At 45.0% G+C, this 25,924-nt stretch overlaps 2 protein-coding genes and 1 long non-coding RNA gene across 3 annotated transcripts in view; all 3 read left to right on the top strand.

Moving 5' to 3' along the window:
- The window catches only part of LOC142925142 (kinesin-like protein KIF2A), a 30,540-nt gene extending 29,828 nt beyond the window's left edge, over positions 1-712 (top strand). Inside the window, exon 8 of the mRNA XM_076068099.1 lies at positions 26-712. Coding sequence (XP_075924214.1) covers positions 26-109 — 84 coding nt within the window. The 3' untranslated portion in view covers positions 110-712. The remainder of the gene's footprint in view (positions 1-25) is intronic.
- Positions 713-12,297: 11,585 nt separating this feature from the next.
- LOC142930169 (uncharacterized) lies at positions 12,298-15,012 on the top strand. The gene is made up of 3 exons (XR_012946230.1): positions 12,298-13,148; positions 14,252-14,309; positions 14,727-15,012. It is a non-coding gene; the product is annotated as an uncharacterized LOC142930169 (long non-coding RNA).
- A 639-nt stretch (positions 15,013-15,651) lies between these two features.
- LOC142927402 (dual specificity tyrosine-phosphorylation-regulated kinase 2-like) lies at positions 15,652-25,172 on the top strand. The gene is made up of 10 exons (XM_076069224.1): positions 15,652-15,788; positions 17,568-17,708; positions 19,569-19,704; positions 20,137-20,218; positions 21,546-21,712; positions 22,286-22,346; positions 22,464-22,581; positions 22,863-23,093; positions 23,818-24,047; positions 25,064-25,172. The coding sequence occupies exons 1-9, from the start codon at positions 15,667-15,669 to the stop codon at positions 24,002-24,004; spliced, it is 1,245 nt and encodes a 414-aa protein (XP_075925339.1). The 5' UTR covers positions 15,652-15,666; the 3' UTR covers positions 24,005-24,047; positions 25,064-25,172.
- Positions 25,173-25,924: the final 752 nt, after the last annotated feature.

A 25,924-nucleotide genomic window follows, 5' to 3' on the forward strand; every position in this document is an offset into this window, starting at 1 on the left:
TCTCGTCTGTGATGTCCGCATGTAGGGTCAAGGAGCTGGGGGTGGAGCAGGGTGGGGAGGAGCGACAATCGGCACCGCTCGCGCCCACCACCGCCGTGGTAAAGCCTGAACCGGAGGACGACGTCAATATGGACGAGGCGGGGGAAAAGGAGGCCGCTCAGCCGCGTCATCGCCGGCTGCCCTCTCTCATCCTGGCGAGTGACATTGAGACGGAAATCAATCCGGTGGTTTATTTGAGCATTCCCCGGGCATAGGATGGCATGTGACAGTCGCGAAACATTGACGAATAAACATTAACATTGACAATCGCTCGCTGACGATTAGAAAATAACATTGACACTCATTGGCAAATACACATTAATAGTTCTTCATTCAGGAAGAGACAAAAACATTGACATTCCCCTCTGTATTATTCAGCAATTGAACGAAAAAACAAACGAAACCAAACAACTAACCAGCCACCTATCAATGAAACTACTACACAATTGAACATCTAAGCAACGGCACCTAACGAGGCATTTAAACATTGTGCATGTTTTGTAAATAGTCATCGGCAGAAAATAATAAAGTAAGTCCATGAGCCTGAACGCGAGCAGGGAGCTGACAGCATGGGTGGCCGGGGGCAAAGGGAGTCCCAGAATATGGGGGGCAACAGAGGAGAGTGAGCGACCTCCCCCTGAGCGAACAGTTGACTGGGAGCTTCGGGCGAATGCCAAGGCTAATGGGAACAGAAAGTGTGTGGAGGTGAAGTAGCGCGAGACGAGAGGTAGCAGAGTGTACGGAGTGGAGTAGAGCGAGGGGAGAGGTAGCAGAGTGTACGGAGGGGAGTGGAGCGAGGGGAGAGGTAGGAAAGTGTAAGGAGGGGAGAAGAGCGAGGGGAGAGGTAGCAGAGTGTACGGAGGGGAGTAGAGCAGGGAGAGAGGGAGGAGAGTGTTCGGAGGGGAGTAGAGCGGGGAGAGAGGTAGCAGAGTGTACGGAGGGGAGAAGAGCGAGGGGAGAGGTAGCAGAGTGTACGGAGGGGAGAAGAGCGAGGGGAGAGGTAGCAGAGTGTACGGAGGGGAGAAGAGCGAGGGGAGAGGTAGCAGAGTATACGGAGGGGAGAAGAGCGAGGGGAGAGGTAGCAGAGTGTGTGGAGTGAGAAGTAGAGCGAGGGGAGAGAGGTAGCAGAGTGCGTGGAGTGGGAAGTAGAGCGAGGGGAGAGAGGTAGCAGAGTGCGTGGAGTGGGAAGTAGAGCGAGGGGAGAGAGGTAGCAGAGTGCGTGGAGTGGGAAGTAGTGATGCGAGAGAGATACTTCAGTTCTCCCAAACATGCACGCTCCCCGACCTTCACGGTGTGGGGGAAGGTCTTCATCCAGCAGTGGATTGACAAAAGGGGCTGCCACACGAGCAATGTACAATCATTCTGTTTGCCATCAATTGTCCCCAGTCCTTATAACCCGATGGGCTTATTTACCAGCGTGTGTTGTTCCCCCTTGTGCTGCGTTGGCCATGCGTGCATGCGCAGGAGGAGGAGATGCCACTGTGGCTGCCCTCCGAAGAGTCTCTTCTCCAGCCGCTCAAGAATAAGATCATTGAGCAGCACCAGGTGGACTTGCAGGTGCGATGGCCTGCTTCAGCGGCCGGCTTGCACTCTCCCGTTGCCGTGACGGACGCGGGGGGTCCACGTCTTGCGTGCTTTTGACGCACTCGTGTCGTCCGATAAACGATTTAGCAGCACCTCAATGGGGGCTCCACCAATAGTTTAGTTTTTTGTATAAAGCATTTCTGACCCTACGTTATCTATTATTTGTTACGCTTGTTTTTCCAAAGTAGGCCTTATGTCTACGCACACACGCACGAAATCGAGAACTGTGGAGGCGAGGTAGACCACACAGATGTTTCAAAACTCTCTTCCTGTTGTCCGTCGAGTTTCTATATAACCTGGCTGACCAGCACAAGATGGTACATAAAGTGTGGACTAATCTCTCATCCGTTCCATCTGCATGGGATAGTATTGCCTCCCCCCTCGCCCGTGCAGGTCTTCACCGGGCACTCGGGTTTTCCTCTCGCTCGTATCAACACCGATTGACTGGAAACGTTTTAAAACATACATACCTGAGTGTTGTTAATCTAGATTGAAATCTCATTTCTTTAGAACTGCTTTTTGTGGTTTGCTGTACCTTCCCCCGCACCTCCGATTAGCCACAGTTGGCTACGTACGGTGCGAAAGAAGTTCCACATACCCGCATACGTTGCCCGATCGTTGCGGCGTAGCGAGATGCAGCTTGCCCGAATGATGCGCCCTGAAAACCTCAACGCGCCTTACTGACGTTGCCGTTGCCGCGTGCGACAGAGGTTCTTGCTGCAGCTGTCGCTGGAGAACCAGCTCCATGACCTTTGGAGCCAGGGGGAGTGCAGCACATTAGACTTTGCGGAGCAGGTCATCGGCATCATCGATGACCGCTCTGCAAGAGATGCCGCTTTACGGGGTACGTGCGTGCCACGGTGGTTTTTCTGTTGGTTGATTGTGCCTCTTTTGGCTTACGCGAATGTTGGACAATTACATACGTACGTGTGTTGAATTTCTTTCGCACCGTGCTTGGCCAACCGTGCTAACCGGAGGTGCGGAGAAATTATGATACGATTTAACTTTTCAAACGTGTGATGCATAGTTTCGTGGTAACAATGTGTTGCGCAAATATAAAATCGGTACAAATCAACGAGCATATGGCAACACGGCACTGTCAACAGTTGACATTTAGAGAAAATGTTTTTACGGCCGAACATATAAAAAAATACTTATTTTTAAACTCTTAAACTTTTCATTTTACCATATAAGGCCCCACTGAGCTACGTAGCTCCTTTTCAGAAGCGACCTGGCCACATTTGATAGCTCAACGAAGTGGCTTATTGTGTGGAAATGCATTGCAGCCAAATACTCTAAATGTGGACGGGAAAACTTGACAACGTGGAGAAAAATCCACGCAACCACAGGGAGAGACGTGCAAACTCCAAATATACAACAGGCATCCGGGTCGGGATTGAACCCACGACCTCCTGTATACCAGGCAGGGTAGTTAACATCTCGCTGCCGTGGCATATAAATTGCATGTAGTGTTCTTATTACTAAATAAACAATTTGTGGGTTCAGGACTCTATGCAAGGCACAGTTCCAAGCGCAGTCTAGCATCTGTCACAACAACGCACTGTGAAATAGCATCCATCGCACGTTTCAAACACAGTCTAGCATCTATGACATGGTCATGAAATGTATCAGGCCATTGCGCACAGCGTTGCGCTCTGAATTAAATGCAGAACGCTGTCAACCATTGCCAGTGAGACTTAACACCGAATTTTAAAGCAAGGTAGATTTAATACCATTTTTTAAATTGACCATTTATTGTAACAGTAAACTTTTGCAGTGAGGTTCGTATGTTGAAATGTTCCAGTAAATAACAATCTAGAGTGCTCCTCCCCTTACTTGCGGGAACTATTCCCAAAGGTGGAATCGTGCTGTGTGTTTAAACCCTTGAGTTGGGACCGCAACAATCCTGCTTCCATAGTGCTGGCTTGCAGGCTGGCATCGGTGTAAGAATTTGCAAAGCCTTGCCAGTAATAAAAAAAAGCTATTTGCGTATTGCTGGGCCTGAAGCGTAGGATGCGAAGTCTGCCGTACGTACGCATGTGTGTATGTTGAACTTCTTTCGCACCGTACGTAGCCAGCCATGCTTACCGGAGGTGTGGGGAGAAGGCCAACAAACTAAACACCAAAAGCAGCTCTAAAGAAATTGGTTTTCAATATAGATTTAAAATACGATTGACTGTATGTTGGTACGTTTATTGCTACGTGTACCCATTACCGTTCCTGTGCGTTTCGCAGAGATGCTTCAAGAGCTCGTTGAGATGGAGAACACACACACCATGCATTCACCCCATGCACGCACCCCGACTAGCGCTTAGGTCAACTAGAACACACAAACCGAACCTCTCCACCTGGGTTTTCATCCCGGCAACGTAGCGAGTGACCTGGCTATGGGTTTCCCATGTGAGAGAGAATTGGCAAAGATCGGTGTGAGATGTTGACTCCCGGACCCTGTGGTAAAACATGGGTGAGTTTGACGCGAGACCACCTCCAGGAGAATCCGGGTAGAATATGATGGTGCACCCAGATACACGAGCACTCAAGGGGGGTAAGTTGGAAAGGGCAGGGAGTGTTGGAATGCAATAATACTGTTTTCCTGAGACAGATAGTGCGAGTGGAAGAATGACGAGTGTGGCCTTGGGTGCATCATCAACACATCGTGCATCTAAAATTATCCCTGATTATGACAATAAAAACAGCTGTAAGTTGAGATGGAGAACACCAACGCAAAGGTGATGAACGGGCAGGCAACCCGGGGCTGTGCGAGGGGACAGCCCCATCCAGCCCTTACCCCCCCAACTCCCTCCGCACTAAATCCTGAGCGCTGCACTGCCGCACCGGCGTCATCCATGATTTCACCACGCGACGACCAACACCATCCACTCCTTCACCACCACCACCACCACCGAAACCTAGTTGGTCATTGACACGCTTCGCACCCCACAAAAACGGTTTCCACCTTAAATTTTGATTTAAAGCTTTCGTGACTGCAGTGATTCATATTCTTGGTTCTTTCGGTAAAGTCACGTTGAAGGGAAACAATAAAATAATTAAATATATAAAACAATACAATTCTCGCGAGTCATCATCAGGTGTGAAAAACAACGGCAAGAACATTTGAAAGAAGTGGCGGTTTGTATTTATTTATTTTTAAACGTTAGCACCACGGATAGCGATTTGACAGTTTGTTTAGATGGACGAGTCCATCTATGTTCGGAAAAGAGGAGGGGGGAGACAAAAAATTAACGTATGCTTCTCAGTTGTCTGGGCTGCGAGTGTGGAGTGTGTGTGTAAGTGGAGCGGTGGTGTAGCGGTCAGCGCGCTGCACTATGAACTCGACGTGCTGAGTTCGATTCCCACGTACGGCCAACACCAGTGACGAATATATCTGAACTGGGTCCTGGACCTCCCCTAGGCCGGCTCAGCCTAGGGGAGGGCCGACCTTTATAGGTGCTAACAGCACTCGCCCCAACAGTCTGTTAAGGCTACACAGGGGATCTTTGTTGTTCGAGGTAGTTGAATGCATATTGTGCTTTCGATGGCTCGTTGTGCGAGTTGCCATTGTTGGTCATTGTAGCTTGTTTGATGTCACTCGCAATCGCACATGTTGCCATGTAGTAACTGTCCATAAATCGCTTGGTTATACAGATCGGGCCACCCTATATCTATAGTAAATTAATTTAATGTTTCGGTTTTGGGTCCCGGCACCGGATGGAATCCTCTGCACGTCCGATTAGCACGGTTGGCTCCGTATGATGCAAAAGAAGTTAAACGTACATACAATTGCGATGAATTGGAGAGTGTTGGTGACCAACCATGAAAACAAGGTTGAACATCGAGTACTAAAACACTGCTTTATGTACGTCCATGAAACCCTACGTGTTTATGTTCCCCCCTGCTCTTGTGTGCATATTATGCTGTATATATTTATTAATTATTGCATACTCTATTGCGTACGTATACATTTGTTTTTGTATATTGATTTACGTTTGTATAGGTATGTGTATGCATGTACTGTACACAGTAAAACCTTGGATTGCGAGCATAATTCGTTCCGGAAACGTGTTTTATAATCCAAAGCACTCATATATTAAAGCACTCGTACATCAGTTGTGATCACGTGACGCTCGGCAGTACAAAGCGTGTACGTACTGCTCGTATTGCAAGACCTCGCTCGTTTATCAAATTAATATTTATTTAAAAAATGTGCTCGTCTTGCAAAACACTCATAGACCAAGTTACTCGCAATCCAAGGTTTTACTGTATTTATTTAATTACTCGCGTGACGTTTGCGCGCGTGCATTTATTGTGTACTACATTATATTTACTAATTTGTGCGTTGTATGTGTTTTGTGTGTGTGTGTGTCTTCAGCCCTGATCTGTCCACTGCTGCAACGAAGGCCTTCCCAAGTTGCTGTAATCTTTCGGTAAAGTCACGTAGGTATAAAACGAATTAAATCACGACGTTTCGGGCGCAACGCAAGCGGTCCGTCATCGTGTTGGGACAACCACAGCAAGAAACAAATTGCTGAAGCGGAACTCTCTGCAACTCCGATTCGCCCACTTCAGCAGTTTGTTTCTTCCTGTTGGTTGTCCCACCTGATGACGGACCGCTTGTGCTGCGCCCTACACGTCGTGATTTAATCTATTTTATTTTCAACCCACGTGACTTTACCCAAAGAACCAAGCCCGCTGACCTGAACAGTTTATGTGATGTTTCCTTAACCCTGCCCGTGCTTTCTGGGAGAAAAACTAAATTTTTCTCGAGACAAACGCTTTTGGGAAAGTGTGAGAGAGTCCACGTATGTGCACGGTTTTTCGTCCTTGTTTTTGCAGCATTTAATAATTTCATTTCTTCTCTCGTCAATTTTTGTTCTAAGTTTAAGAATAGTTTCTCTATGTAACCTGTCTTTTCCATTTAGGATGTGTGAATGTGAGGAATTCTGACTTCTGCATTCAAAGATTTTCATTACTTTGGCACCATTATTTCTCCCGAAATGGTATTTTTTACATGCCTTAAATGTTGATTTTGTAGCTGAATTTCTGAATCACGGGTTGCATTAATTATGTGGTGCAAGGAGACTCAGATTATTCATTTACAACTTGCACATTGTTATATCTGAAGGGAAAACAGGGACGGCATTTTTATTTCAATTAAAAAAATATATATACTTACATTTTCTGCATCTTAATTTCTATCTTTTATGTTTACTATTGCATTGGCAGTGATGTGCAAATAACAAAAGCTCAACACGAATCGTCATTAACACTGCCCTATAAAAAATGTCTGTTTTGGGCAATGTCCATCCCATCTTTATCTCGGCGATGTAAAAGGGCCATTCCTCCCAAAAGTGTCAACCATGATGATCACAGCATCGTTCTCATCTTAAGCTGATTTTGGATTCAACGTTTCTCACTTCCATCGATCAACTTCCAGGTTCTGCCGAGCTGGTTTCCAAATTCTCGACCAGTGAATTCGCCAAGTTGTTTTAAACCAAAGGAACACATGTCAGCATCATTCTGCATTTACCAGCATAAAAAAAAATCACGTATATATGTAAAAGCATCATCTTGTTATTTATGCCGAAGGTGTTCAAAACCACCCCTAATTGGGTCTGCGAGAAAACCTGACGTTGTTTCCTGGGAAATGCAACTTCTGCATTTCCCCCCATAGGCTCAGGCACGTGACACTACATAGTCCGTTGGGAATCCCAGCGGTGGTAAGCATTGTACATAGTTTGTAATCGTTGTCCGTTTGTGTGTTGTCAGCATGCCCCCCCCCCCTCCTAACAGTGGTCTCATGTCACTAGCATCTAATCTTCTGCTGCTGCAACAGCAAAACTGTACATGTTTTTAAAAAAATATTGTTCAATAGGACTGACTTTTGTCATCTGTGGCAGCAGTATGTATTTTTTTTGGTATGAAGTACATTTGATGAATGAATGTTTTTTTCGAATAATAATTTTGAGCTAAGTAAATGCACTGCAAAGTTGTCATAAGTAACCAGAACTTTTCTTGGTGGGTTACAGGCAGTGGCACACAATGGAGACCCATATTTTTGTTTAACAGGCGTGAATTAATCGCACTGGTTGTGCATTCATAATTTGCAGGTTCCCTAATGCGCATCCTCTGTTGAGGTTTAACTTTCCAAACCGTTCAAGGATTTGCAAAACGGCTCTATTCGGCTGGTGGTCCCAATGGTGGGATGTGCTTAGAAAATTCTATGGACACCTCTGTTACAATGGACAGAATTAATTACTGTTTTTTTTCTGCTAGAATTAGTTGGTACAACGATTTACCCGTGGTGCTTCCACCCGCACCCATGCTCGTTTGCCCTTTCCCCCCACCCCTCGCCGAATTAAACGTTCTCTTGTTGTCTTCTTTCATAGAAGCTAACTTTCAGTTACCAACCAGTGGTGTTTTTCCTTCCTTGGACTAACTAATGCTGACCCTTCATGAACCCCTCTTTCTTTCACATCAGGGCCAATAAAATGTTTGTCTGGTGTGTCATGGAGCTCGGTTTTAAGGCCTTTTTAAAATATAAAATGAAGAATATTTTAACGTGGAAACAATGGAGTTATGTTTTGATTTAAAGCTTTCGTGACTGCAGGGATTCATATTCTTGGTTCTTTCGGTAAAGTCACGTAGAAGGGAAACAATAAAATAATAAAAATATAAAACAATAAAATTCTCACGACGTTTCGACTGCAACACAAGCAATCATCATCAGGTGTGAAAACCACAACAAGAAATTTTGAAAAAAAGTGGCGGTTTTTTAACGTTAGCACCACGGAGAGCGAGTTGACAGTTTATTCTGATGGATGAGTCCATCTATGTTCGGAAACTAGGAGGGGGAGACGAAAATAATGGATGCGGTCTGAAAGCCAGCGTAAGCGTGATCAATCAATTAAGTCCCAAAATGGTTTATCAAATCCTTCCAATGATTGCTAAGCCAGAATCCATCTTCTCGGTTGAAATTGTCTGTGTTTGTATATGTGGATAGCCTCATGAACGAATCTCTCATGGTAGCCAGATGGCTTGCAAAGAACCTCTGTCTAGGAGAAGTCAATGTCATGTGAACCTACTGAATTATAAGTGATCTGCCACGGCCGAGGTGTTGGTCCTACCGTGTTTCAGGTCTGCTTTGTGTTCACGAATGCGGTCCGAGACATGCCGTTTGGTTTCTCCAATGTAACTACTACCACAGAGGCAACTTAGTTTGTAGACGCCAGGGTACTGTATGTCCGGAATCACATCTTTTACAGACGCAACCAGATCACGGATTTTATGTAATGTGTTGAATCGGACCTGGATCTTGTGTTTATTCAAGATTTTGGAGAACTTTTTTGTGATCCCTACAATGTAGGGTAACGTGATGGTTTTGAAAGGCTCCTCAAGAGGGTCCTTCTTCATGGTTGGAGTGATAGCTTTGCGGATTGTGTCATCGGAATAACCATTAGCCTTAAGAGCTTGGTGTACGTGCTTGAGTTCATTATTTTATTGTTTCCCTTCTACGCGACTTTACCGAAAGAACCAAGAAAAATGGAATTATGATTATATATGCTGTTACCCAAAAATTATCCACAGCAACGCATGAGTTTGTGTATCGCTTTGATTTTGTGCATTAAACGGGGTCCCATTTTTATTTGGAATGCTCTTAGCTAATAACATCCGGTAATTCAGCAGCATTTGTTTAAACCAGCCTAACTGCTGATGAGACCCACAATATTTAAACTGGTCCAGTTTGCTTGCTTTAACAAATGCTGCTTGATAATATTTTTCTGGATAACTAATAGGCTGATCGACTGAAACACGTTTTACTTGTGAACACAATTGAGTTAATCCTGCTTTATCCACAATGCTCCATGGAAATGCATAATGAGTTTATAGAAAATACTATTAAAACTTCCACCTTTACCTGTGTCCAATGGTCATACTTGTTGCTCATCTATAATATGCGTTAAACGTGTTGGCTCATCGGTGGCCAAACTGATTTGCGAGCCCTGTGCAGCTCGATAGAGGCTCTGTCCAATGTTTTACTTTTCAACACGATGCACCTTTTATTTGAAGCGGGGAAAACAACATCTGAAGCAAGTGGAAGCGACCTGAAGGTCTGGCCACACACGTTGCAGCTATACGGCTTCTCGTCCGTGTGCTTGCGCAGGTGTGTGTGTGTCTTGAGGTCACACGGCTGCAAGAGCCCGCGACCAAACAGCTGGCAACGCTGAAGGCCGTATTTGGAAGTGCCTGACTTAAGACTGGAAACGGGAAGACTTATTCACAATTTGGGCAAATCGCCTGATAAAGCCGGTTGTAATCGCCATTGAAACATCGTACTAAAGTTGTAAATGTCCGTTTACTCTTCGACATCGGTGTGCTGAAGTAAAATTCATTGGTACGTTTTGTGTATGTAACGTCTTAATTGGCTGTGGTGGTGCTGGTGGGTTAACAGCACTGATATTTGCGTGATCTAACCCAAAAAAACTTTTGAGAATAATATTGATCGCGAAAACCTACGTATTAAACAGATTATATAGGGGTTTTTTTAATCGGTCAATGTTGGTATCAGGTTGTGGCCAGAATGAATGAGTAAGTGTAATGCTACAGCCCTTTGTAAATTTTACATGTGGAGCTGTTTCCTGCCGGTGTACAACCGAAAATAATTCGGGTCGTCTTGGAGAATATAAAATATCAAAATAAATAAGCACACCATATACTTTCGTGACTGCAGTAATTCCTGCAGTCACGAAAGCTTCGAATCAAGTCTGAACCACCTCTACGGGGAGGTATGAGGTCTGTGTCTTTGTGTTGTCTCTGCTTGTGTGTCTGACTTTCTGTTTTGGCTTGGATTTGTGTCTCTGTGCTGTCTCTGCCTGTGTGTGGGCCTTGGTGTTTCCGAGTGTGTGCTGCCGCGTCCCCTTTGCTCCATGCATACCTCTTGCTAATTTGTCCCATTGTCTCTCAGCCTTACCTTCTCTGCCTATTTAAGGCGACTTCACTCTGTGCTTGTCTCTGTGCTGGTTCGCTCTACTTGGATGTCTATGTGTGTGTGTGTGCAGTCTGTATTTTAAATTTCATACTTAACTTGCAATTTAGCAATCTTTGAAATAGCGTAATCAACCAGACTATGCGTCAATTGTTTTGACTGACCGTCTGTGTTGCTTTATATGGTTTCCAAATTTTGCTAAACCCTGTTTGTTTTGGTGTGCTTCTCTCTCTGTGTCCCCTGTTGTATCTGTGTTAGTTCCCCCCTACTTGGGTGTCTGTATATACATCTGGGGTTATGTGTTTCCTCTCTCGTAAATTTAGCTCTTCTGTATCTGATGATGGCTGCTTATGTTGCAACCGAAACGTCGTACGCTATTATGTTATTTTCTTATTTCTTATTTATAGGTGACTTTACCGAAAAAAACAAAGAGTAACACCATATACCCCCATTCGCATATCCGTCTCCGTATCATATATATTAAAAAAAACATTTCTTACACATCATCTTCACGGCCTTAAATCGGTAAAGTGCATCATTTCAGCAGCATTGTTATAGCCCGCCAGTGCAGCACAGCAACATCAACTGTTGAACTGAACTTCCATGCTTCTCCGCCTTCACCCACCCACCCACATGGACGAGCGTGGCGATGATGCGTGGCCCAAGATACACCCGCAATCTGCGGCTGCGTGGCGAACCCCCTCATCCAGCAGTGGAATAACAAGACGGCACGCGATTTTTGACCCCCACCACCATAGTCACACGGCGTCACAAAAAGTCAGACCCCCCCCCCTCTCAAATATGACGTCACAAAGCTCTGCCCCCCCCCCCAAAAAAAACATGCTTCAAATCGCTTTAAACTATTGTCATTGTAGTGCGTATTTAATGTGGCGCTGCACTCTGATGTTGTAGGAGAAAACATTTATTAAAAAGTCTATTTAATAAAGTAGAACGTGTTGTCTATATTTATTTGAAGTTGCGCATTTTGACGTGACGTCACATTTCTCTTGGTTCTTTCGGTAAAGTCACCACGTAGAAGGGAAACAATAAAATAGTAAAAATATAAAACAATAAAATTCTCACGACGTTTCGACTGCAACACAAGCAGCAATCATCATCAGGTGTGAAACCACAACAAGAAAATTTGAAAAAAGTGGCGGTTATTAAAATTTTATTGTGGTTATCACATCTGATGATAATTGCTTGTGTTGCAGTCGAAACGCCGTGATAATTTAATTGTTTTATATTTTTATTATTTTATTGTTTCCCTTCAACGTGACTTTACCGAAAGAACCAATAATATGAATCCCTGCAGTCACGAAAGCTTTAAATAAAAATTTAAGAGGCGTTACAACTTTGTGGGCATCGCTCACGGGCGTCACGCGATGCCAAACATCCATTGGGTACGGGGGGGGGCAAAGTGGGGTGAAGTTAATGAAATAACTATTCCTGCTCTTTATACTACTGTACTGTAATGAGAACTACATCGTGGCTGATGGTAACAGCTGTACTATACTGTACTGCAGCTCGAATCGGCACCTCCGATTAGCACAGCTGTCTACGTGCGGTGCGAAAGAAGTCCAACATACTGTACACAACACGAGTTGTGTAATACACGTGTATTACACAACACGTGTTGTGTAGTACACAACACGTGTATTACACAACACGTGTATTACACAACACGCGACCCCCCACGAACGCCCACGTGACACTCCGCGCACCGGATGCCGTGACGTCGCTACTGACGTCACTATCCGGATGCGATTAACATAGCGCTAAACTTCGAGGCGGCACGCGGCTCGAGCTACGGCTCTTGCCACGAGGACTCTGTTTTGAATGTTCAATAGTGCGAGTGCGAGTTTGCCGACGAGAGATTTATCCACGGTAAGTGATGGTAATGGTGTTGAGGACGGTACATTGATCTTTGTCGTGGTCGTGTTGATTGCAGTTGGTTGCTGGTGGCAGTGGGGAGAGCTGCTCTTTGCTCGTGTTGAGTGTTGCAAGTGATAGTTACGTGAAGATTGTAATTGTAGTGATAGGGGTGATGGTTTAGTTGCTTTCTGGTGGTGATTGTGGTGATGTCAGAGACAATTTCCGTGGTGGTGCTAGTGATGCTAATGGCGATTGTGGTTTAGGTAGATGTTGTTGGTGATGGTTGCGAAAGGGCTCAATAAGCTATTAAGCTTCATGTCATGGGTAGTGATTTCCAGGTGGTGTAAATTCCACATTCCTATGGCGAGGCCCATATTTAAATATACGGACAACTAATTGATTAACACAAAGTGGCACTTAATTTTTTCACGAACTCTTCAAGGATGAAGGGTTCTCAATCTTTAAACGGGGATTTGAACTCCCTATTGAAGACAGTTCTGGGAGAGTGCCACACCTGCTGGAGAGATCTCCCTTGCTGCTCTAAGCTTGGTCGAATGAAGGGTGCTAAAGGAGGTTATTTAGGTTTTAATGCTATCTTTGTGCTGTGTTCCAGAACGATCTTTTGGAGATGGATCAACTCGATGTTCAGTCTGCAATTGTGCAGCAGGTCAGTAACTCACTTGACAGCAAACTCTTATAAGCAGACTGCACAATACAGAGACAAGCTCACTTCTTTTTTATCGTAGAGTATTCGTGGACTACGTGTTTCACTGCTATTCTAGAATAGAACGATTACCATTGACCAATAAGCTCAACACACAGTGCTGGCTTTCAGGTCACTTCACCACCAAATGGGTTTATTACTAGTTCAACTGACAGCAAAGAATCAAAGTTCCACCCCCCCCGCCACCCCACATCGTGTAAGCTCTATAGACTTTTGGGGCAAGTGCTGTTAGTAAACGCCTATTATAACTAGTACCACAACGGGCCGCTTTGACCTAACGGTACAGACACACTTACACACGGCAAACTCACGACACAGTCAAGGCAATTTCTTGTCAGCTCAGTTCGCAGTAAGGGACTCTAGTACTCGTGAACCAACCAGGAGACACACGAGCGTATTACACAGCACACGTATTGGCAGGTGCTCTACTTGGACTTCATGAATGCGGTCAGGTTCGTGACCTGTAACCAGTTTCATAAAATACCTTCAACAATTGACCCTTTTGCCATATTTGTGTAAATTAGAAATCAATGGATAATGCAGTTGAAGATGTTTAATGGAATTGGGCACAAACCTGGGAATATGGGCACCGTTTAATATTCCCAAAGTGTCAGATTATTTGACATCATCGAGGTGCAATATACTATTATTCGTGAATCTCTATGTCTTGGATGCTGCTTGGTGTAGTGGTTTCCACACCAGAGGTCGCTGCTTCAATCTCCGAGCATGGCAGTTCAATGGGGCAAGTTTCTTAAATACCACCCAACAGTATACAGTAAATGGGTTCACCGCAGCTCGTCGATCATGCATAGTGAGGTAAAGCATTGACCTTTTCCAATATATGAGGCCATCACGGAGGTGCAGGCCAAAAAATACTCTCTAGGGTAATCCTCTGAGAGCTTTGTGCGATTTAGGCCCTTCCACAAGCACTCTCTCAGTGGGTGTTTGTGTGTGTACCACTGTGTCTCTGTATATATGTCCATGTCTGTGTACTTGCCCCCATGTTCACGCGTGCCTCTCTGTGCGCATCTCTGTGACAAAAACAGGCAACTCCATCGGATGAAGTCGTCTTCCCAGTGGCAGGGATGAGCTGCACACCACAAGGTTTTACTTCACTTTATTCAGCATCATTCACCACATGAATTACTGCCACACTCCTCTATAGCAAACACACATCCAGAGTCAATCCCTAAATGGTTTTACAACTCCATTAAGAGCACACATACAGGAGGCCCAAATCGATTCTCTTTAAGTTTAGCACTATATGCGTGGTTACTTTGTGGTTGTAATTGTCCATAATAGAGGGGTTTTTTTGGGTTGGATCGCGTAAATATATAAATGTGTCGTTAAACCCACCACCACCCGACACAGCCAACTAGTAAGGGTTGTCACGTAAACCAAACATGCCAAAAAAAGTCACTAGTACAGCACACCGTTGTGTTGTAATTGTGTTTGTTACACACGTGTATGTTCATCAATGACTATGTATGTGTCTGTCTTTGGGCATGTGTGCGCGTGTAGAAATCTTGGACAAATTCCAACACAGGATGACAGCACAGGAATGTCAAGAAATCATGAAATTCAATGAAGTTTTCTATTTCAAGATTCGATCGGAACATAATGGCACTCGCAATGATGGCTACGATGACGTGAACGACCACTACATTCCGGTAAGACCAGGGGCAGCCCGTCCATATAGGCGACTAGGCGGTCACCTCGGGTGCCAAGTTAAGTGGGGTGCGAGATTCGAGGAAAAAAAATACAATAAAAATATACAAATTAGATCACGAAGATGTCATTATTTCAATTCCCGTGCGTGTAGAGGGACTATTAATTATAATTCCTTTCTCAACATTTATAATCGTTCCTCTGTTTAAAAAAACACGCTTAAAAACACATGAAGTGGGAAAATATGGGCAACATTTTTCCCCAGTTTACGTAAACCTCAGCCTACATCTGCCCTTGGGGGTCGGGGGTTGCCAATTGCATTGGTTCGCCTAGGGCGCCAGATGCTGGCAGCTCATCCTTGGACCGTCCCTGGGTAAGACTTTTCAATTTGGGCAACGTTTATTCCAGCTAATCATGCATCCCACTACAGACCCCAAAATGAATTGTTAATCTAGATTATTTAAAAAGGGTATAGCTCCATTGGCTTCCTAATATTGGAAGGAAGACCGTTACACACGGCCGCAGATGCGCATCTGAGGATACCATTTCACAAATACAGATGAAGGGCATTCTATAAGACATGCTTTGCATCGAATGATTTCGTGGTTTTTGGCAATGACAGCAGAGAAAGCTTAGACATTTTCAGGAGTGCGGGAATGTCAAGAGCGGTGAGCAATAAATGAGCACTTGAATGAGCCGTGTGTTTCGACTGAGTAATGATTGAGCACTGAGAGAGGGCCCTGGTTGAGTGCTCAACACTTCTGTAATCTTGTTCCAGATAACGGATGAACACATGGTGTACCGCTTCCAAGTACTGAATGTAGTTGGTACGGGGTCCTTTGGGCAGGTGCTCCGATGCCTGGACCACAAGACGAAAAGAGAGGTGGCCATCAAGGTGCTAGAGCTCACTTCTAGGTAAGTTTGAACAAGGACATGAACCACATCTTGAAATCTGGTTTTGTAACTTGTAATAAGTTGTGCTAATTTACATATTGCAGAGGAAGTCTAAATAGTGATACAATTTAAAGTTGATTTTCTTTAACCTCGTGAGAACTCAAGAGACCAGAACGAGTCTCATTTGTAAGAGTAACCTGGAGCATTCGTCTGCCAGTAGGGGACGATGATCGCTATGTTGCACAATACAAATTGAGGAATTTGTCTAGTAAGTTTCGATATTGGCAAAAATTGTACCCAGATGCAAGCACACAGTGGCATACTCTTGCAAATGACATCAGGTGATCTTTAGCATCCATCGAAGCAGACAGCATGCATTATTATGGTTATACACCCGCAGTATTAATCATTAATGTCATCAAGCACCGTCAAAATAATGTTTTATTTTTGATCAAGTGGCAGTCTGTAATGTTTATGGTTCCTGCCATGTGAATGTCGAAATGACACCACTGCCCAACAACGGGGATGAGTGCTGCCCTTTTGCTCATTCTAATCTTGCATATGGTAACATGTTCAGGCGCTAAATACCAATGCCAAGGTCTGCTAGCCACGAGGGGGCTTCAGGAGAGATTTTAAATTTAGCAATTCCGCATTAAAGGAGCACGGACCATAGTGGTTTACAATATCGTCCACAGTTTGGGTTGGTGCAGTAGAACACTTTGTACCTTACTCGCCGAACATAGCTGAAAACCAAGGTGATTCCAATCCAGTGGTGAAAATGTTTTTCCTCACTGAGATGCGATGCAGCAACTCCTTCGAGTAACAACCATGGACAATATAATAAATGTTTTTACCCTTTCTGGCAATAAAACAGGCGTTAAGATTTTTGATTTAAAGCTTTCGTAACTGCAGGGATTCATATTCTTGGTTCTTTCGGTAAAGTCACCACGTAGAAGGGAAACAATAAAATAATAAAAATATAAAACAATTAAATTCTCATGACGTTTCGACTGCAACACAAGCAATCATCATCCGGTGTGAAAACCACAGCAAGAAAATTTGATGATTGCTTGTGTTGCAGTCGAAACGTCGTGAGAATTTTTTATTTATTTATTGTTTTCCTTCTACGTGACTTTACCGAAAGAACCAAGAATATGTGTTAAGATGTTCAAACCTCAAACAGAATGCTTTTGCAAGGAATCAAGTCTGCATTAACCACACGTATTTGTGGTGAACATGCACAAAACAAACATCCTCTGATAATATATGGCATTGTCTTTGAAACTGATTGAGCCACACCAGAGACAGCTTTTCTTTAGAGCCTAGTCTCAAACAGTGTTAGACCAGAGAATGCCACAAGGCGAACAGCACAAAGACAATGCCACTATCAGGGTATTTATAGCTCGGGGTGAGCAGCTACAATATGGGACCTTTATTGCCAGTATTAAAAAAGAATAGGTTTTACCCCTTGCAAAAGGATTCTGTTTGGTGTTTTAAGCCCTTAACACCTGTTTTTTTCTTTGCCAGAAAGGGTAAAAAAACCTATTCTTATCTTATGATACTGGCAAGAAAGGTCCCATATTGTAACCAACGACAACTTCCCAACCAATTGGTCCAGCCTCCCCAGTTGGACGCTGATCACGTCGACCGGGCAGGGACGATGTTGACGTTGACCGGGATTAAGCGCTCACAGCCATGATTCTGGAGCTCTGTTGACCGCGCCATTCCACGTGTGGCAATGCCTACAAATGTGCAAGACCTAAGAGTGGGGTGAGACTTATCGATGCATTCCTTCCACAGCGAGACCATTGAGGAATGTGAAATGGAGGTGCAGATCTTAAACGCCTTGCAGTCCGAAGATGAGGAAAATAACTACATCATTCGATTGTTCGAATTCCTTATGTTCAGAAACCATCCCGCAATCGTCATGGAGCTAGTCGCGTGAGTAAAAAAAAGAAAAATCACACCCTGTGCGCCACCATCGTGTTTATCCACGCAAGTTTTTTTGTTTTGTTACACGCGGAGGTTTAACATTTGATGAATTTCAGATTATTTTTTTGTTTAACCGGGAGAGAACTCAAGTGACCAGGATGAGTCTCATTTGCAAAAGTGACCTGGGGAATTCGTCTGCCAGAAGGGGCGGGGGTGACTAATTCCTATGTTGTACAACGGCAATTAAGGACTTAATGGGTTGTCTAAATAGCTTAATGCCTGTTTCAATGCCAAAAGGGTGAAAGCTATTCTTATATTGGCAATTAAGTTATTTTGCAGGTATTTTTTTATTTAACATCTGCTGTGAGACAAACAGTGTGTGAGTGTTAGTACAGCTGCATTAATCGGGGCGGCTGCTAGATTCGAACCATGAACCTCGACGAAAGGTGGGGAATCATGCTGCCATTAGGCCATGTCACCACCCATCAGACTGTACCAGCCGTTTCCATTTCAAGGCTTTATTGGTACTTGGTAAAATATAAAAGGGACACGGGTGGCTCCTTAACGTGGCACGTGACGATGCTCTCCCACACCTTACTGAATACATACGAGCTGAGTGGCACCACCGTTTAACATCGTACAGCACATTAAAACATAGCGCTTGCAAAATTAATCACATAAACAGGAAACAATGGCTCTCGTTATCTGTAAACGACATTGCTAGATAACGCAATGTCCTGTCTCATCCATTATCTTCATAATGAAACCAGATGCAACAGCAAATTCTCATAACGAGCCCTATGAGCCAGGTAGGGTGGTGCCCGCCTGTAATCCAGCACTTTTGAGGCGAGGGTTTGGTGGGTCACACACATTTTGATAAACTTCCTACCGTGGACGTCGAGGTGCCCATACCCTGGCTTGTCAGGAGAGGGCATTCCAGCAGAAAATGTAGACTCTACCTGTTCCACCTGAACGGTGATCGAGTGTTGTCCCCTTGTGTGGGTTTTTGTCTGGGTGCTTTGGTTTGCTCCCACATATAAACATGATTCTAGTGTGCTTCTACTAGTATTGTTACTCCTGCTATTATGGATTGACCTTCATGCAGCTAGCGAGGGATGCTAGGTTTAGTAATAATATGTTATGTATGTCGCTATTGTTAACTTTCAATCACATTTCTTATTATCACCGTTACATTGTTTTTATAGCATTATTTTATTAATTTCTAGAAGGGTTTAGTTTAGCCCGATTTTTTTTATATAGTATAGAGTTAGACTAAACATTTTAATCTAAATTGTATTATGATTGTTATTGTGATCAAACATCAAAATGGGATTCTTTTTTTCGTACGCAGCATAAACTAATGGTGCTTTTTCTCGAAGATTTCATTGTTTTTGTAGGGAATGTTTAAATTTGCGTGCAGTACAATTTTAAATGTATCTTGTTATTTTATTGTTTGTTGCGGTTGCCACCCGAATCAAGAGCCGAATGGCTTCACAGGGTTATTCCCAATAAAATGAAACTGAAACTCAATTCATTTTCCGTTAGTACCTTGACATAGAGAGAACCGCAGAACTTGGGGCTTTCTGTTGGCGTCTGCTCATCGCTTGGTTGACCACCTGCTTGTCTATGGTTCATCGTTCCTCTGCATACTATAAGTTGATGTATTATTGTTATTATTATTACTTCTCGAAGACAATGAGCAGGTCATGTTTCATCTTCATTACCCTGGGAAAATGTATAATGTGGTTTTTACATAATGAAAAGCCTAATCTATTGTAAATCATGATTCCTCCAGTTCATGAAGCGACCCTAAGCATTGACCAAGATAGTCGAAGGTGGACTAACCATTGACGACATCTTATCTTGCAGCATCGACCTCTTTGATCAATTCCATGCCAACTCCACGATCTTTGACCCGTCAACAATCAGGCTCTATACAAGATCCATGTTGAGGGCCCTTGCAAAACTTAAGAAGGAGGCCATCATTTATGGCGACCTGAAGATGGTAAGTAAATACAATAGCATACTGCCGTCATTCATGGATCTGTGTTGCCTTGAGGCAACTGTGGCAAAAAAAAGTGAGACCTCTCTCGTAATTCAAAAAAATTGAAAACCAAACACCGAATGTTATTGTTTCCATAAATGTATAAAACAGTAATCGACATTTGTTTCAATCCAGGACATTGTCTATTCTCTTCTTGCTCGAGAGTACACTCTGCAGTTTATTTGAAAAGATTCTCATTTACATTCGTCACAATGACAACAGCTACAGTTGGCCCAAAGTTAGACACATTTCTTACACGAGTAAAGGTGAGAACCACCTTTTTCACTGATATGTAAAATGCAGTCTTAACTGGATGTCTAAACGGGTAGGAGCTGCATGCCATGAACACTTTTGAACGTTAACCACTATTGCCCTTTGTTATTGTTTTCCTAGGAAAACATCATGGTCAAGGACCACGCAACCGGCAACATCAGGATCATTGATTTCGGCCTGAGCGTCATGATGACGAAGCCAAGTGAGTAGTTTTACTTGTGTTTTCGTGTGAGGGTGTGTGTGTCTGTGCGTCTTTGTGAATCTTTGTGAATATGCTGTGGTGTTAATGACGACACGAAGGCAGAGCGTTGTCGGGGCTGACGCCAAACGGTTCATTAAGGGCTTTCGCCTAGCTTTCGGTCAAGGGCAAACACAAGTCACTAGATAAGCTAAATCTCCCCAGGGGAAAAGGGTACTGGGAATCCCTACGCCTCCCAGGCTAACGGGCTCTTCCCACAGCACTGACCGACGGTTCATCCAACTCGGCCAGCCGGGTAAAGTAGCCCCCCCTAGCCTGGTGCTATTTCTCCCCTACCCTGGGTCCCAACTTCCCTACCGCTCACGATCCCGGCTCCCGGCGAAGACCCCGTCCACGTCACCGGTCCCCCCTCAAATACCCTGAGGGGACATGACATCGCTCCTCCCGAGGCGAGTGGGACATCCCGTCACCACTCTACTCCTCAACAAATATACGAGTGGGGAGCGCAAGTGCAGCGGTTAGCGCGGTGCGCTACGCACCCGGCCGCCCCGAGTTCGATGCCCGCTCATGGCCGATACAAGTGACGATTATCTGAACCGGTCCTGGGTCTCCCCTAGGTCGACTCAGCCCCAAATGAGCACCTAGTGCGGTGTGGTGTAAACATCACAAGGGAGATAAAAGCAGCCGGGTGTGGTGCTGGCCATCCACCCCCTCGTGCGCCACGTGCCGGCCTTCATAGGTGCTCGCTAACAGCACTTGCTCCAACAGTCTGTTAAGGCTATACGGGGGATCTTTGTCTTATATGTGTGTTGGCACAGCAGGGGGCATAGTTGGTGCATCTGCCACTCATTTCGGTCCCGTGACCTGTCGATGAACCTTCGACACTTCACGTGGCCTCAAAGTGCACATGGCCTGGCACAGGCGCCGTGGTGACGTCACCGCCACTTAGTGGCCAACGGCGACTGTTATTCTAATGTGTGTGCGTGTGGCAACGTGGCATGGTGAGCAGTACTGCAGTGCACTGCAATCTCAGTGACTCAGTTTAATCCTCCGCCACAGAGGCCTTAATAGGTCATGTAGGCCTTAATAGGTGCTTGCAAACAACTTTTACCCAAAATTCAAACCATCTCTTGGAGTGCCACTCACGCTTTTCCAGTTTTGAGCCAATTGTAGAAAGATGCACATTCAATTGCTGTATAAAATGACAACGTTTAACATCCTACAACATGTTTTTTTTTAATCCGTGTGCACTAAAAAAAAAATATCTAAGAAAATAACGAGCATGGCCTTCTCGCTCAATCAGTGCTATTCCTCTGTGTGTGGTGTGCAGTTTTCGGATATTTCGGAACGTTGGAGTACATGGCTCCAGAGATATTGCTGGGCCTCCAACTCACCTGCGCAGTGGACATGTGGTCCCTGGGCTGCGTAATTGCTGAGCTAGCTTCAGGGCAGTCACTCTTCATGGCCACAGGACGTCAGATTGCCCAAATGATCACGGTACCTGAAATATGCCAAAATATAATCTCGTTATTTATGAATTTGAAGCCTATGGCTTAGTTTTAGCTGAGCCGGCTCACAATGCTAACGCCGAGTGATGGTCCATTAGTCGCTAACAACCATATAGGAGACTGCCGTGGATTGCAATCTGTGGAGCAATTATACTTTTGGCCTCATTCCATGGGAACAAATGTTGCTCTGCTGTCAGTATGTACATAGAGAATAGACATATCTTTAATGTGACCAGACACTAGTTGGACACGTATGATGTGATTTGGCCTTGTTGATAATCATCACTCAGAGCGACAGACTATTACCCTTTCCATTCTTTCGGTTAATTGTTCATCGCGAAGGTTCCTGAAGTCACTTTAAAGGGCAATATTTGTTAATTAAGTACCCAATAAAAAATGTAATCTATTTGGCAGTGGTGTAAAAGCATGTGCAGTCCTTGTGAATAAACGTTTCCGTTTTAGTGACATTTACATTTGAGGAAGTCTACTGTATGTATGTTTACAATACACACAGTCCAATGACCTAACCCATGTATATTAATTTCACTTGACCTGTGCACAGATTCTTGGTCTCCCACCAAGGTCCATGATTGATGCTGCGACCGACATAGACATTTACACCGGTGAGTGGAGGGGAGGTTGCTACTTCTGTTGTCACAATTATCCAGGCAAGCATTGCCGTAATGTACTTTGTTCGTAATCCTCGGAAACCCGTTTCACTCATTTTCTCTCCAACACAGACACGACAGGGTGCCACAGGGTGAACGGCAGGAAAGTCGTTCCAAGCACCACCTCTCTTAAGGAAAAGCTTCGGACTACGAACAGAGAGTTAATCGATTTTGTTCAAGGATGCCTTGAGTAAGATATACCTGTACTGTCTACATATGATCTTAATTCATCATTATTTTCGTGTTCACCATCAGCACTCTCGTAGAAAGAGTGCACACTACTAGGAGTGGTGTTTTACTGACAGGGAGTGGCTTTCTGTCATAACAGGGCAATATTTCATGCCTTGTGCCTTCTTGTATTCGTTTGCATAATGAAGGTAAATAATTGCATGTGCCACACCTCCACCCCATTATTAGAAGAAATTTAGACAGTAAATGAACCCTGACGATTCACCGTTCATATCTTGGCAGGTGGGATCCCGCTCGCCGGCTCACGCCTGAGGAAGCTTTGAACCACAGGTGGCTTCAGGACGACACCAAGGACGAAAGCCATGCTAGTCACAATGAACCGGATGCTGTGGACGCATCAATTAAAATGGACGAGATCGTGGAGGTGGATCGTGTGAGCCAATGCGAGCAGAGATGGACGAATGATTCTGGGTCAGGTCTCGAGGAAGATTTTGTGTCAGCCAAGAGCCAATCGTGAGTCTCCACGTGCACGTTGCATCTTGAAGAATATTTGTGTTGGTTAGGTTCTTATGAAGTGACTTTGATGTTTCTCCCTGCTAAATACTTTCTCTCTGCATGCAGCTCTCTTTGAGACGTTGCTCTTTCTCCTCTGCAGTCTGGAACTGTCCTTCCCCAGCCATCTTCATTGTCGACTTCATGCTCTTGTTCAACTCTAGGCTCCAGATATTCCTCTTCTCCTCTGCCTATAACTCTAGAAAAGAATCAGAATATTTATTTATACTGGAGGAATTTGATGAGCTATGAAGCTCTTTTTCACGGATGTCCAGTTTGATGTCCAGCAGTACTGGACATCATTCTAACATTGGTTTTCATTTATAGATTGGCCCCTGCCATGGGAATGTGGAATTCCCACCACTCTGCTTGCTCGTTTGAGTGTTAAAATGCTTTGGCTTTTCTTATCTTCAGAAGGGTTTGGAGTAGTGATAGGTGTAGGGGCAGTGATCTACTTGACATCTGTAAAAAAAAGAGCTTTGTAGGTCATAATATTCCTACAGTCTAAATAAATATTCTGATTATGAACATATTCTGATAGGGGTAGACCTGGTTGTGGCTGGGGGGCAGGGCCAGGGAGTAGCAGTAGGATAGATAATGGAATTGTATTGCAGTAGGAAAGTTTCAGCACAAATAAAGAAAGGCAGACAGAGGCATAACAGTGGCCCTTGCAACTCTCTTTCAGCTCGAACGCCAGTTTCTACACTGCCCTGGAATACCAACGCAGCCATCAAGCGACCAGTGAAGCTGTCGCCAACACCGGAGCGAAGGCATCGAGGGGGCCTGGGCGGAGATTTGCCCGTGTGCGGCAGCGACTCCGGACATTTCTTAGATTTGTCCGGAAGCATTGCTGCTGCAATGCGGAAGAATAAAGGCCCCATCGTTGGCGCACCCCACCACTCCAGTACAGTGGAGGTAAGGGTTTGGTGGGTCGCTCCCTTTCTGTGGGCACCCGTATCCTGGCTTGCCAGGAGAAGGCAGCACAACAAAAATGTGGACTCCACCTGTTCCGTCTGGATGGGATTGAGTGGTTGTCGCCTCGCATGCGTGGGGTTTTTTTTCCGGATCCCCAGTTTCCTCCGACATTTAAAGCCACTCATTATTTGGCCGATAACACCTTGACGTATAGAGGACCTCAGAGCTTGGACAATTGTGGTTCTGTGGTTTCTCGCGTTGTGAGAGTGAGCGAGCACTGTGCACGTTAAAAGGTAAAAAAGTATTATATATCAGCTTTCACGACCAATCTTAGATTCATTATTCGTTACTTTGGGTCAGATCGTCGAGGTATCTGACAATTTTCAGCTTTTCCCTCTACTGACAGCCAATCAAACGATGTTGTCACGTGGGCAAAAATTCCAATTTATTTGGATTTCAGGAAACCGGAATGTTGAAAAACAAGCATTAAATAATGTTACGTAAGAGATTACATTCAAAAATAAGTGTTAACAATAACTCAGCTCTTATTTTGAGATCTTTAACAGAAGCTCAGCTCTCGCGTAATGCATGCAAATCATTCAGCTAAAGTACAATCAACAAGATAAATGTTCAATTTCAGAAAAGACCAAAGATCTGTATTGGAAAAGAAAAGGATTATTTTGTCTAAGAGTTCTGTTTGGGTGTAAGCTATTTATTTCATAATAATCAGAATCCTTCATTAACATAGCTTAAAAATACATGATCATCCCGAGGAAATGTATGTGAACATTACGTCACCGCAAAATATCTTTCCCACCAATTTTACATGGAGAAGATAAATCCAAATTTGTATTGCACTGCATCCAGCTGGCTGCTTCTCTCGTTGGTGTTCCACTCCCTTGTCACACGATGTCATGCAGCATCTTGAGACACGACTGGAGACCTGCTGTTGTGTGTCTTGAGTGCTCTGTCCCTTGATGACCCCAATGCTTCCCCTGGGTTTGTGCCCGGAACAGGTGACGTCACCGGGGGATGTCGACACCTGGAATGGAAGAGGCAGAGACCCCAGACCCCAAGACATCCTGCAACCCCCCACCACCCCACCTGCACACACCTCACACACACACCCCACACACCCACACACACACCATCCACAACACACACCTCACACAGACATACCCCACACACACACACCCCACACACACAACCCACCCACCCACACACCCCATCCACCCACCACCCACTCACAACACACACCACACACACACACCGCACCCACCCACACACACCCCATCCATCCACCCACCACCCACAACACACACCACACACACCTCACAGACATACCCCACACACACACACACCCCACCCACCGCCCACCCACAACACACACCACACACACACCTCACACAGACATACCCCACCCACCCACACACACCCCATTCACCCACACACACACCACCCACACACACCACCCACCTACACACATCACGCATCCACCAGCCATGCACACGCCACCCACCCAGACACACGCCACCCGCCCACACAAACCACCCCATCTACACACCACCCACCCACCCACCACCCACCCACAACACACACCACACACACACCTCACACATACACCCCACGAATACACACACCCCACCCACACACCACCCACCTACACACATCATGCACCCCACCACCCATGGACACGCCACCTACCCAGACACACGCCACTCACCCAGACACACGCCACCCACCCACACAAACCACACCATCCACACACCACCCACCCACTACCCACCCACAACACACACCACACACAAATACACCCCACGCATAAACACCCCCAACGCATGCACACACCCCATCCACACAACGCACCCACCCACCAC

Source organism: Petromyzon marinus, chromosome 1 (assembly GCF_048934315.1).
Source record: "Petromyzon marinus isolate PM22_M1 ecotype Great Lakes invasive population chromosome 1, UKy_Petmar_22M1.pri1.0, whole genome shotgun sequence".
NCBI lineage: Eukaryota > Metazoa > Chordata > Hyperoartia > Petromyzontiformes > Petromyzontidae > Petromyzon > Petromyzon marinus.